This window comes from Hyperoodon ampullatus (assembly GCF_949752795.1).
Source record: "Hyperoodon ampullatus genome assembly, chromosome: 3".
Classification (NCBI taxonomy): Eukaryota; Metazoa; Chordata; class Mammalia; order Artiodactyla; family Ziphiidae; genus Hyperoodon; species Hyperoodon ampullatus.
In genome coordinates, this window is record NC_136916.1 from 43,304,427 (window position 1) to 43,319,179 (window position 14,753).

At 39.5% G+C, this 14,753-nt stretch overlaps 1 protein-coding gene across 1 annotated transcript in view; it reads right to left on the reverse strand.

Moving 5' to 3' along the window:
- MYO5A (myosin VA) overlaps window positions 1–14,753 on the reverse strand; it is a gene marked incomplete at both ends in the record, with an annotated part of 187,086 nt that overhangs the window by 45,307 nt on the left and 127,026 nt on the right. Inside the window, 4 exons of the mRNA XM_079699077.1 lie at window positions 5,400–5,548; window positions 7,757–7,850; window positions 10,544–10,792; window positions 11,796–12,035. Of these exons, the coding sequence (XP_079555203.1) occupies window positions 5,400–5,548; window positions 7,757–7,850; window positions 10,544–10,792; window positions 11,796–12,035 (732 nt within the window). The remainder of the gene's footprint in view (window positions 1–5,399; window positions 5,549–7,756; window positions 7,851–10,543; window positions 10,793–11,795; window positions 12,036–14,753) is intronic.

A 14,753-nucleotide genomic window follows, 5' to 3' on the forward strand; every position in this document is an offset into this window, starting at 1 on the left:
TTCCATGTTGTATTAACAAACTCTTACAAAAGGGTCACCTTCGGAGCTCCTCAAAGAATGAGAAAGATGCACCAGGAGGGCATGACAAGCACAGTCACAAAACCAAATACTCAAACAAAAATCATCTGTGATTACTGGCAGAGTCCGCCTTTTAAAGTTGTGAGTGGCTAGTCGCACTGGGTGAAGCATAGGTATGATGCCTCAGCATCTAAGGACTGCAACTGACTTCCATGTTGCAATCAAATAAAACCTACCAAAAAGTTCATAGGATATATTTAATGATAGCATCATCATTTTACTGCACCGTATTTGGGCATAAATGGTAAAAAAAAAAAAAAAAAAAAGTCGGGGAAGGGGGTTTCCACTTAGGCGACTACAAGTTCTGTTGGTTTTATGCCTGAAGCTGAATCTCTGGAGTCAGCAGTGGGAAGGATGAGTGTGCAGAAAAGGCAAGGAAGCTGCTCGAAGAATCCTGGGAAGATCCTTGGGTTATTAATTCAGGGAGTCCAGGTGACACTTTTATGGCATGTGGTACCTATGAACTAGTGTTCAGAAAGCTTGTGGGGAACAGAAAAGTTAAGCAATTGTAGTCCCTTCCTTTCTGTAGGAAAAGGGGTTAGAGAATGACTTGAAGGAAGAAGGAATAAAAAGGCTGGGTTTGGGCCCCTCACTCCTAGGGTGCCCCCAGCAGAAGACATGGAAAGGTTCAGTGGCCTGGATTTTCTAGGGATATAAATCCTGAGAGCTTCAGAAAGGCCTCCAAGAGCTTTGGGATCTGTCCAATTTCCTTTACTCCTTCCCAGGTGCAGGAAAAGAGCCAGAAGCCACAAAGAGCTTTTTGCCTCTTTCCTTCCAACATCCAGGCTTATAGAGAGCAGACCCATCTGTGCAACCACAGGGAAGCCAGCCCCCAGGGGCAGTTGAAAGCCCCTCAGCCCAGCCCAACCTGTATGTTCTATGTTCATTAGTGTAATTTTCTTTTTTTGTGTGTGTGATATCTTTGTCTGGTTTTGGTATCAGTGTGATGCTGGCCTCACAGAATGAGTTGGGAAACTGCTCCCTCTTCAATTTTTTGGAATAGTTTGAGAAGCATAGGTGTTAACTCTTCTTTAAATGTTTTTTGTTGGGAGTTTCTCACTGCTGATTCAATTTCATTTCTGATATTTGATCTGTTCATATTTTCTATTTCTTCCTGATTTAGTATTGGGATATTGTATGTTTCCAGGAATTTGTCCATTTCTTCAAGGTTTTTCATTTTATTGGCATGTAATTGTTTGTAGTAATCTCTTATGATACTGTGTATTTCTGTGGTGTTGCCTGTAACTGCTCCTCTTTCATTTCTCATTTTATTTATTTGGGCTCTCTCTTTTTGTCTTGATGAGTGTGGCTAATAGTTTATCAATTTTGCTTATTTTTTTCAAAAGACCAGCTCTTAGTTTTGTTCATCTTTTAAACTGATTTTTAGTCTCTATTTCATTTCCACTCTGATCTTTTTTTTTCTCCTTCTACTAATGTTGGGTTTTGTTTGTACTTTTTCTACTTCCTTTAGGTGTAAGGTTAGATTGTTTATTTGAGATTTTTCTTGTTACCTGATGTAGCATGTATCGCCATTAAACTTCCCTCTTAGAACTGTTTTTGCTGCAGTCCATAGATTTTAATCATTTTGTTTCCACTTTCATTTGTCTCTGGGTATTTAAAAAATTTCTTCTTTGGTTTCTTCAGTGACCTATTTGTTGTTTAGTAGTGTTTTGCTTAGCCTCCATGTGTTTGCTTTTTCAAGTTTCTTTTCTTGTAGTTGATTTCTAGTCTCATAGCATTGTGGTGGGAAAAGATGCTTGATATGATTTCAATCTTCTGGATGATCTGTCCTTTAATATAATATAAGTGGGGTGTTAAAGTCCCCTACTATTATTGTGTCACTGTCAATCTCTTCCTTTATGTTTGTTAATATTTGCTGTATGTATTCAGGTGCTCCTATGTTGGGTGAACATATGTTTACAACTGTTATATTTTCTTGTTGGATTGATCCCGTTGTCATTATGTAATGTCCTTTTTTGTCTCTTGTTATAGTGTTTGTCCTAAAGTCTATTTTGTCTGACTATTGCTATCCCAGCTGTCTTTCCATTTCCATGGAATACATTTTTCCATCCCCTCACTCTCAGTCTGTGTGTCTTTAGAACTGAAGTCTCTCACAGGTGTCTGTGTATTTGTCTTGTTTCTATTATCCATTCTGCCACTCTATGTCTTTTGATTAGAGCACCTAGTCCATTTACACTGAAAGTAATTATTGATAGGTATGTACTTACTGCCATTTAGTTAGTTGTTTTCTGGTTGTTGTAGTTCTTTTTTGTTCCTTTCTTCTTTTGCTTTCTTCCCTTGTGATTTGATGACTGTCTTTAGTGTTATATTTGGACTACTTTCTTTTTTGTGTGTGTGTGTATCTATAATATGTTTGTGGTTACAATGACGTTCATAAAAACAACAATAAATGAGGTTCAATCACACATATATACATACATATTCAAATATATTTAATTATTTAAATATGATGATCTCAAGTTCAAATGCATTATAAGAACCATGCATTTTTAGTCCCCTCCCCACGACGAGTGTTTTTGTCATCATATTTTACATCTTTTTGTTTTGTGTATCCCTTAACTACACACTGTGGATATAGGTTATTTTACTACTTTTTTGTCTTTTAGCCTTCCTACTAGATTTATATGTGATTGATCTACTACCGATATTGTATGTTTACCTTTATCAGTGAGAGTTTCTCTTTCTAGTTGTGGCCTTTTCTCTCCTGCCTAGAGAAGTCCTTTTAACATTTCTTGTTAAAAGGTTTAGTGGTCCTGAATTCTTTAGCTTTTGCTTGTTTTATCTTTTTATCTTCCCTTCAAATTGGAATGATAGCTTTGCTGGGTAGAGTATTCTTGGTTGTAGGTTTTTTCCTTTTATCACTTTGAATATATCATGCCACTCCCTTCTGGTCTGCAAAGTTTCTGCTGAAAAGTCAGCTTACAGTCTCAAGGAAATACTTTCTATGTAATTAGTTGCTTTTCTTTTGCTGCTTTTAAGATTCTCTCTTTATCTTTAATTTTTAGCATTTAAATTATAATGTGTCTTGGTGTTGACCTCTTTGGGTTGACCTTGTTTGAGACTCTCTGTGCTTCCTGAACCTGGATGTCTGTTTTCTTTCCCAGGTTAGCTAAGTTTTCAGCTATTATTTCTCCAAATAAGTTCTCTGCCCCTTTCTCTCTCTTCCCCTTCTGGGACCCCTATGAGAATGTCATTATGCTTGATGTTGTCCCAGAGGCCTCTCTCAAACTATCCTCATTTTTTAAAATTCTTTTTTCTTTTAGCTGCTCTGAATTGTTGATTTCTACTACTCTGTCTTGCCGTTCACCAATCCATTCCCCTGTATCATCTAACCTACTGTTGATTCCTTCTAGTGTATTTTTAAATTTCAGTTATTGTATTCCTTAACTCTGTTTGGTTCTTCTTTATATTTTCTCTTTGTTAAACTTATCACTATGTTCATTCATTCTTTTCCCGAGTGCACTGAACACCTTTATGATCAGTACCTTGAACTCTTTATTGGATAGATTGCTTATCTCCACTTTAGTTCTTCTTCTGGGGTTTTGTCTTGTTCCTTTGTTTGGAATATATTCCTCTATCTACTCGTGTTGCTTATTGTTTGTGTTTATTTCTGTGCATTAGGTAGGTTGTTTATGATTCCCAGTCTTGGAGAAGTGGCCTTATGAAGGAGACATCATATGGGCCCCAGCAACCCATCCTTTTAGTCACCAGATCTATATGCTCTATGGGTGCCCCTATGTGGGCTGCATGGGCCCTTCTGTTGTGGTGGGGATCACTACTTGGATGCACTGGTACATTGGGATGGCCCTCAGCCTGGTTGGCTTCCAGGTCCTACCTAGTGCAATAACTGCCAGCCGGCTGGTGGGTGGGTTTGGGTTCTGGTGTGGCAGGCTGCATAGCCTGGGGTGTGTCTCAAGGCTGGTCCCAGGCTACTGATGGATGGGTCAGTGACCAGGGTGGCTGGATGGGGGGCTCATGGGGCTGGTGTCAGCTCACTTGTGAGCAGGTAAACCTCTGGCCCTAATAGGCTAGAGGGAGGACTCCAAAATGAAACTTGTCTGCAGCAGTGTCCTCATGGTTGGAGCTCCCCAAAATGCCTGGAGCCAATGTCTGTGTCCCCAGGTGAGCTCCAGTGGCCTCATGCTCTCTGGAAGGCTCTCCAAGGTTAGCAAGTAGGTCTGAACCAGGCTCCTTTCAAATTACTGCTTCTGCACTGGGTCTTGGACATGTGAGATTTTGTATATGTCCTTTAAGAGTAGAGTCTCTGTTTCCCACAGCCCTGTGGCTCTCTTGTACACAAGCCCCACTGCCTTCAAGTCCAGATGCCTGGGGACTTGTTTTCCTGGTGCAGGAACCCCAGGCTGGGAAGCCCGATGTGGGGCTCAGACCCCTTGTGCCTTGGGGAGAACCTCTGCAATTGTGTTTATCTTCCTGTTTGTGGGTCATTTACATGGCATGTGGGTCTTGACTATACCATGTCTCCACCCCTCCTACCCATCTTGTTGAGGTTCCCTTTTATATCTTTAGTTTCATAAAATAGTTTCTGCTAGTCTTCAGGTCATTCTTATATACAGCTGCTCTGTAAATAGTTATAATCTTGGCGTGCCTGTGAGAGGTGAGCTCAGGGTCTTCCTACTCTGCCGTCTTGGCCACTCCCCTCCAAATTACCTTGTGTTTTATAACAGACATTTCAGAGCATTTCTGGCCATCTGTGCCATTAGGTTACGTTTAAGGCCGATAGCTGTAGGAACAAGATTGCTAGGGAACTCTTTGTTTCCTGATAGCAGGATAAGTAGAACAGGGAGGGTGTGCAGAACTATTAAAAGTTCAAAATGTACTTTGGCAGATGCAGAAGAGTCCTTGAAATAGATAAGACAATTTATTACAAATAGAGGCTGAATTTTCTTTTTCTAGGACTATATCTTTGAAACTACAAAGACTATATAATACTTGATTATATAAATATTTGCTTTATAAACAAATTTTACTTTAAGTCATTCAATACATAAAACAAAGTCCACCTACACTGAGTTTATACTATCTTATAATCCAGTCTTCAAAGTGTTTGACTTTACAAAATATTTATGAATAAAGTGATATGATTTCTGGGATGTGCTTTAAAACAATCCAATCCATTGGATGGAATGGGATGGAGGGTAGAATGGGGGATAGAAATGTGTTGACCATTTTGGATTGAGTGATGGGTACATGGAGTACAGGGGGGTTCATTCTACTTTTCTATCTAGTTTTGCATATGTTTCAAATTTTTATATAAAAAAAATCAAAACTATTTGACTCACAACCATCAAAGTCATCTCTTCCTTGAGGTCATCATATCGTTCTTCCAAGCGACTGAACTCATTCAGAAGGTTCTGATATCTCAGCCTTTCATCATTAAGATCGAGTTCCAGTTGTTTTGTTTCTTCTATTAACTTCTTTTCCATAGTCTCTGAAAGAAAGGAGAGGGAAAAGCATACCAAAGATGGCTCCACAGAATGCAAGAATACAAACATGGACACTGACTTCCAGTTTCTTTGGGAGGGGTTCTACTTTTAGCACCACTATGATCTATGAAGAGTATCTTAGTGGAGGTAGGGAAAGAGAAAATACCATGACCAAAGAATAATTTATTAATAACAACAACCATCATCTATTGCATTGTTCCATGAAAAGAACTAGTTCATTCATTGGTTACAGCACATCCTTGATAAACTTCCACTAGCCATCATCTAGTAACTAGAGTATACATTTTTACTCCAATAGTATTCTGTTTCAGGCTATTCATAAAATTCTTTTGTCCCAAAAGTCAGAGACATTCCTCAAGCCTCTGGGGAAATGGTGACTTCTCAGCGGACCCAACTGTACTGCTCTACAGAGTGTCTCCACTCATCTCAGTCCCCAGGTTCTGTCTTACAATTTCCCAATGCTGTGAGCTCCCTTGTTGTCCTATTACTCCCTCGATTCTAATCAGGTAAGATCCCCACACCTGGTCCTCTGTTGTTACCACTCCTATGTGCTGCTGGGGGACCTGACCTTTCCATTTACCCACCTCACTCTGCTCTCTCTGTTGCCAGGGGCTGGCACTTAGATAGGACATCATCTGGAGATCGGAGAATAGCCCTTGATTGCAGATCAAGCACAGTAAAAAAGCCTTAAATCTCAGCTGTATGCTTTATCTCAATGAGCTGACCCAGTCACATTTATAAACATTAAGCTTCCTACCACTATGGCCCATTTTACCCTCATATTTTGCGGGTATACCTTAATCTGCCCTGCCTGCTTCTATTGCTTCACCATTTCTTTCTCTGTCAGCTCCACGAGGGCAAGGGCTGCCAAGTGTCTTGTCACAACTGCCTCCCTGGTGTCCAATACAGTGTTTCCCTACCCTAGGGCTTTAATAATTTGTAAATAAATGAATGAAAGAATTTCTTCTCTCTATAACATTCTGTAAATTGCTTTTTATTCTCACAAGTTTGTGGAAGCTGCCCAAGGCTACCAACAAATTTTCCTTAGGCAAATCCACTGTTATTGTCTTTGTTCTTATCTTTCAGTATCAAATAACATTTTCTATTTTCCTACAAGAATTCTCATCATTCTGGATTTTTCCACTGCATTCTGCATCCTAGCTTCCTTTTTTCCATGTCTTCAATGACTGTTTTCTCCTTCCCTCTTAATTTTCTTTTCTGGCTCCTTTTCTTCACCTTATCCCTTATTTATGTTTATCCTATAAGGCTTAATTCCAGATTTTCTTCTCTTTTCTATATAGTATTCCCTTTAATTGGGAGGAATGGGGCAGTATGGGGAAAACCACAGAGGGCTCTCTCTTTCATCTCAATTTGCTTTCACATCATCTCTATCTGGAGGCCCCAGCTGACATCCAAATTTTAATACTCAAACAACTGACCTCGTTAATTTGCCTCATAAACAGAGACTTGTTCCCCTCAATTTCCTCATTACTAATAACATATTATTGTTTTGATAACTCATCTCAAAACTTTAGAAAATTTTTAGAAACTTTAGAAAATTTTTACTCCTTTTTTGAATACCACATCAAAAATGATAATGATATATGATATACGATTCTTTTCATATAATATATTTTCTAATCAAATCTCTTCCTTTCTATTTCTACCACCATTACTGTAGTTTACTTAGATATACATTTTCTTAGCTCATGTTTATGTACATGTGGATTCCTTGTAAATTATCACCATTTTAATTTATCTTACAAACAGCAAATGAAATAAATGTCCACATCTAGTGTCTTTTTTTTTAAGGTGGCAAAAAGTGGTTGATCTTAGGAAAATAATATCCATTGGTTTAGCAAAATAAATAATATATACAGATACATACTCATATACATATACATATTAGCTCAAGAATTGGTCCTAAAACAACAGGACTCCTATAAGCCATAAATCATACATATAGAACAATTTTTTTTAAAGTCACATATGATACTGACTAATATGAATTGATATTTGTACATAGGGAGACCAGATTTTCAAGTTCACCAACTAATTCAACCAAATATTTAGAGTGCTTGCCTCCAGAACTCTGCATATTTACTGATGACAGTCTAAGCAAAGTTGTAACTTATAAACCTTTGGTCTGAGGTTGGTTGGAGTGCAGTAGGTTGGGCCCACGTGAGGCTTACCTGTCATCTCCTTAGCCTGCTCCACGATAAGGTGATTGAGGGCCTCTTTTTCCTGCTTCAGCAAAGTATTTTCTTCCTTCAGATTTGATACCAACTATAAAATGAAACAATAAACTGAGATGGCTGCCACAGACAGAGGCAGCCCGATACTGAATACAAAGACCACACATACAGCAGTCACCGGCAGTCACTCCTTACTTCCACATCTCACTGTCTCACTTCTTTGCCGAGTTATATCTGGTCATCCTTCAAACTTGTTTCTAGCATTACCCTCCAGAAAGCTTTCCCAGAAACTCCCTGCAATTATATGTCTCTCCTTTGGGCTACTACAGGACCCTGAATATGCCTCTTTATAGCCCTTATAAATGATTTACTTTTACTTCCCTGATTGACTAGAAATTCTTGGAGGACAAAAATGATTTGCTGTTGTTGTTTTACTTTGTACCTTGAGCATTTAGCAATTGCCCGGCACCTAGTAAGCATTTGCGCTTGAAGCAATGATAATGCCTTTTCACACCAACAGCCTAACACAACGTTTATGTGTACCCATGACTGAAGCAGAGAGATTACAGAGGTTAAGAAAAATATGAAAGGCATTTTGGTTTTGGAAATTCACTGAAGACCTTCCAAAGCTCCCTGCTCTCTGTCTTGAGAAAGAGAATTTCATTTTCATCTCCTTTCAAGAGTTTTGCAAGGTTGTAAACTTTTATTCCACATTTAAACATTGACCTTACAACACTGTGAATATACTTAATGCCACAGAACTGTACACTTAAAACGATTAAAATAGTAAATTTTATGTTACATATAAGCATATTTTACCACAATAAAAAAATATTGACCTTTAACTTTCTATTTCCTGGTTGGATAAGGATTCTCAGGAAGCAAAAATCAAAACCAAAGGAAACTTTGCTAAGTTCATAATTTATACAGTTCACCTTTGGAATAGAATGTGTGCTTATTATAAGTGAAATTTGAATTCCTTTCTCTAAGCATAAGTTCAAGGGACTCTTAAAGCAACAGCTTTACTAATAAAGAGAAAGTGTCAGGAGTTCAAAGACAGAGAAAGCGGGCTCTCTGACTAAGGATCCCTGAAGAACAGGGAACTGAGATTACAGCACTGTGCCACTGCAGAAGTCGGGCCAGAAGGTGTTCCTTCTGATGGTCCAGTGTCTTCCCTCTGTGCTGATAAGGTCTTAACGTCTGCTCTCAGTAGAAAGGCTGAGTTCTCTATGTGCTCTTGAGAGAGGCTGCTCTTTGTCAGGGGTATGCAACCAATCACTTGTGGTGCTTTTTCAAAATACATGTGCCTGGCCCACACTCCCAGAGCTTGGGCAGGTATCTTTTTAAAAACTCTCCAGCATATTCTGAAATGCACTCCTGGTTAAGAACCACAGTTCTGCTGGACCTTCTAGGCTCCTTGGTCAGGCTAACTGACAATGTAGCTTTCCTGACCACAAAGCTAGCTCTCACAGTGAAATTTTTTCATTCTTCCTCATTACCACACTCCATCTAAAAGAATTAATGGTAGTGCCTACAGCTATCCTTGTGAAGGCAGCAGATAATAAAACGAAAGGAGAATTCTGAATATGTTCAGGTATACTATTCTATCAGACTAGAAAGGTATGAACTTGACTTTGAAAAGGAAATGAGAATACTCCTACCAAGCTTAATTCTCTACAGTTTCGAAGGAATTTGAAAAGCTTCCAGGGACTCAGGAAATGGGGGAAAAAAAGAGAGAGAGAGAGAGCACAAGAAAGAGAGATCTTAAACCTCAACAGTATCCCATTGGATACATATTTGAATTCTGATAGAACAAGCTTGCTATGTCAAAGTAACATATTAATAGCACTGCCGTTTCCAGATCAGAGCCCAGATCTGCTATAGATATAGAAGGGATTATTTTATCAGGACCCTGAATACCATGGAAGGATTGCAACTTTATTAGCTACACTATCCTACCTGAATTGTGTCTAAGCTCCTTCAAGGTTCTTACTGTATAAGCTGCTGTTAAGGTTCAGAAGTCAGTAAGGAAAAAGCATATTGGGATTCTTGCCATAGTTACAGTCATCAGTCAACTCTGTTTTCATTTAAAGATGGTAATACTAGTGGAATCTCTGAAAACCAATTACTTTTTTCCAGTAAGCCTTATGTTGAGGTATTTTTACTTTGTTTAACCAATACATCTCATTACTGCTTGAGAACCTTAGTGTTTTCTGTATTTAATAAAGTTTTGATATAAGTTAATACAAATTTGTAGTGTGGAAGCACTGGTCAATCTGTAAGCATTTTCGTTGTTCTATCTGCATAGCAGCTCTTGGCTACAATCAGTGTGCAGACATTTGGATTTTTTTCCTGTTGGACTTCTCAAAACAGTCTTAATGCAGGTTTCCATAAAGATCCCTCCTATCAGCTACTGACAGTTCATTGTGATTTACTTCTTAATCACCTTTAACCTGCTGAAGAAAAAAGAGTCTACACTCCACACAGATCTATTCATTCAAAGAAAAAGGGTGTATAGTAGGTTCTTGGCCATCACTTCTCTTCTTATAACACTGCTTTGCCTCTGTTCTTAGGAGAGTAAAAGGTTTTACTCAAAGACCTATAGGTACTCATCCAGCATATGGAACAGCTGCTTGGGGGAAACACTAATAATGAACAGTAAACCAACTGAAATGTGTGTTTGCCTTCGATTGAAACCGATATTGAGCCACAAGGGCCAGGTCAAGATGACAGCACAACTCCTTTGTGGAAGGAGTAGATGGGGATATGAACATTAGCTCCTACCTGCTCAGTTTCTTGTTTGTATCTATCAGCATATTCTTCAATGGATTTTTTCTCACACTGAGTTTGTTCCAGGTCTTTCCGGAGCTTGGCAATTTCTTCCTGCAGACTGAGGACACGTCCAGTCGCAATCTTAGCTTCTTCCTCACTTAGTTGAAGACGTTCTAAGTCACTTCGTAGTTTCTCGGTCTCAGAGTTGTATATTCCTTCCAGATTGGTCAGTTTCTCCATGAGGCATTTGTAGTCTTTGTTCTTTACACACACACACAAGTCACAAAAAGTAAATATACACACCACAAATGTATTTAGTGAGAAAACCATGCCTATTCATCATATTCATGCTATATCATCATAGTGCTGATATAGTATCTAACCAAAATTACTAATGACAATATTTAAAATAAAACGATCAGCACCCTCTTAGTGATACAAAGAGAGAATAGGGACAATTATTTCTGTTTTACATGATAAGCAACATAGATGTGATTTTCTCATAGTCACAAGGTGAGTTCCCACAGTAAATTCTCTTTCTTGATTCTTAATCCAGGAATAGGAAAATCTATACTTGCTTTTGAAAACAAATCAGTGTGCTACTGAAAGCCATGTGCCGGCTAGTGATGCATAAGAATAATAAAATGGCCTCAAAATCACAAGTTTCTTACAAATCCCTTTGTTTACCATCTGGAAACTCCTCTTCCCACTCAGAAAACCTTTCCGATGAATCCTATTTCATTCTGTTTTCTGTTTTTCTTTGTCATCCTTAGTATTTATGTATTACTAACTACCTTTATATCATTTGCATGTGCTAAATATTACTTGGTAACTATCTCTAAGAAATCAAACTTTTATCTCTGCAAATAGACTGCAGATTCCTCAGAAGCATGGACAATTTCCTGCTTCTTTTGCCATCTCAATGCTAAACAACTCATCTGTAAAAGGAACAATACACTATATACAAACGAATGATAATGATGAAAGAGCTTTGTAAAATATAAAGTACAATATGACTCTCAGTCCTAACTATTTGGAGTGCTAGTAAACCTGTCTGTGTTCTCGAAAATAATTTCCTGCCTTGGTCCTTGCAATTATAATCTTACCTATGAGCTTGTCACTATTTCCACATTGATTAATGCCATTATTATTTTACTTTTTTTGCGAAGACTGAAAGGTAAAGTCAAGAGGAGACAATGCTGAGATGACCCCAGTGGATGTTGTTAGGCATGCTGCACTTTCAGGACTCCTGTTTAAAACACACCTGTTCATCAACTTTGCGCTGCAGCTGCATGATCTTGTTCTCCATGCCAATGTGGAGCTTTTTATAGCGCTCCACGGAGCGGGCCTCGATCTTGAGCTTCTTCAGCTCGCGCTTGGCCATCATCCGCCGGAAGCAGCACTGAAGGTAGATGATGGCGTGCATACTCCTCTTGTAGTAGGTGCGAGCCAGCCAGCCCCGGACCCACTTCTGAATGATGACTGCTTTGTGCTCACGGAGTATCTGCAGAAGAGAGTAAGTGCAAGTAACGTCAGACCCTGGACTAGACTCAATATTCAACTCTATCAACCTATGGATGTCAGGCTGAGAACCCACACATTACCTAAAGGGAAGGACATAAAAGTTGACACAACAATGTATTATGTGGATTGTATTTATCACAAATATATGGAAGCACAAAATTATTTTAAAAGGTGATTGAAACGTAGTCTTTAAAAAGCAATTTGAGGGCTTCCCTGGTGGTGCAGTGGATAAGAAGCTGCCTGCCAATGCGGGGGACACAGGTTTGATCCCTGGTCTGGGAAGATCCCACATGCTGCAGAGCAACTAAGCCTGCGAGCCACAACTACTGAAGCGCGCGTGCCTAGAGCCCATGCTCTGCAACGAGAGAAGCCACCGCAATGAGAAGTCCGCGCACCGCAACAAAGAGTAGCCCCCACTCACCGCAACTAGAGAAAGCCTGCATGCAGCAACGACGACCCAACAGATCCAAAAATAAATAAATAAAATAAAAATAAATTTAAAAAAAACTCAACTCAGGGCCTCCCTGGTGGCGCAGTGGTTGAGAGTCCGCCTGCTGATGCAGGGGATACGGGTTCGTGCCCCGGTCTGGGAGGATCCCATATGCCGCGGAGCGGCTGGGCCCGTGAGCCATGGCCGCTGAGCCTGCGCATCCAGAGCCTGTGCTCCGCAACGGGAGAGGCCACAACAGTGAGAGGCCTGCGTACCGCAAAAAAAAAAAAAAAAAAAAAAAAAAAAAAAACTCAACTCATTCTATAAAAAAAGAGGAAATTTGAGAGACATATATAAAAATATGTATTATATCCACATGTCATATGTATGATTACAGGTATATGTATGATGATAAACAGAGTATACAGATAGAAGCTGTCTAAATAAAAGGCACCAGATTACTAAATAGAAAACTAGTCTATAAAGAAAGAAAAAATGCATTAGGTTTCTTATTGCTACATGATTTCTATAAGCAACAGGTGATCCTTTAGAAAATAAACAGAACTTGGTACCCTGTGAACCACGTGCTAGTAAAATAAGAGATTTACCCACTACCCTTACTGCTGATACCATGTCACTGTGCATTAGGTCTCTGCTTGAGGACATGGGGTATGGCCAGTAAGCAGGCTGTAGAAGACGACACTTGGGGTACTGCAAAGTTTATTACTGATTTATTGATTTTTTCCCCAGCAACAAAAAAATGACACTCTTGTTTGCCACATTTGAGGAATACCATTCTAGTGAGGATTTCCCATTGCTATTATAAATGCAGCACAAATCCATTTATGGGATTCAAAGGTAGTAGGGAGAGAACTTTAAAAGGAAAGCTAAAAAGAAGATAAAGTGAAGCAAACAAATCTTAATTTTATATTGTATTTTCTTTAAAAAAAAAGATATTGCTCTAAACTTATAAACAACTTATAACAATAAGACTGCCTTGCATTTCCCTGGTGGCACAGTGGTTAAGAATCCGCCTGCCAATGAGGGGGACACGGGTTTGATTTCTGGTCTGGGAAGATCCCCCATGCCACGGAGCATCTAAGCCTGTGTGCCACAACTACTGAGCCTATGCTCTAGAGCCCTCAGGCCACAACTACTGAGCCCACGTGCCACAACTACTGAAGCCCGCGTGCCACAACTACTGAAGCCTGTGTGCCCTAAAGCCCACGTGCTGCAAGTACTGAGCCCACGTGCCACAACTACTGAAGCCCACTTGCCTAGAGCCCATGCACCACAACGAAGAGTAGCTCCTGCTCGCTGTAACTAGAGAAACCCCTCAGGCAGCAACGAAGACCCAATGTAGCCAAAAAATAATAATAATAATAAATTTTTTAAAATAAGATTGCCGGGCTTCCCTTGTGGCGCAGTGGTTGAGAGTCCGCCTGCCGATGCAGGGGACAGGGGTTCGTGCCCCGATCCGGGAAGATCCCACATGCCGCGGAGCGGCTGGGCCCGTGAGCCATGGCCGCTGAGCCTGTGCGTCCAGAGCCTGTACTCCGCAAGGGGAGAGACCACAACCGTGAAGAGGCCCACGTAACGCCAAAAAAAAAAAAAAAAAAAAAAAAAAAGATTGCCTTATGAGATGAATTTCTTGTCACTAATGACCATCAAGCAGAGATTGTGTAAACAATTTCCAGGAAGGATGGGGAAGAAGTTCTTAAATTTTAAGAACGGTTGAACTAGCAAAACTTTGATGTTCTTTCAAGTCTACAATATTACAAAGTAAGTCTTGTGTGATATAAATGTTTAAATGTATGTACTTGATTAAGTACTTATTAGTGATTATTATAAATGGATACAATGTATCTTTTATGAAACTTTTTAAATGTAAAAAATCTCTGAAACCATCTATTCAGATAGGTAGCAGTTTAGTAAGATCATTAAAAGAACAGTTCCTATTTTTAGGTTATGTAGCTGAGAAAAACAATGAAAAACATATGCCATCCTAGAGGATACAATTAAGAAATAAGTGGTTGTGTTTAAAGCCAACAAATACAAAATAAACATAGGTGTTTAGGAGACCTTCATAGTATCTTAAGCCAACTCAAGGCTGTCCCTTTGGGATGTTTTCCTAATGCTAAGGCAGCCTTCAGTTCCCACTAAGTGCAGTCACCGTGCATCATGCCACAGTGAGGCAGGGCATCCTGAGCTCTCACTCAACAATACAATCCCAAGGGAGCCCCCTGTCTTATCTGGATGACTAGTGAC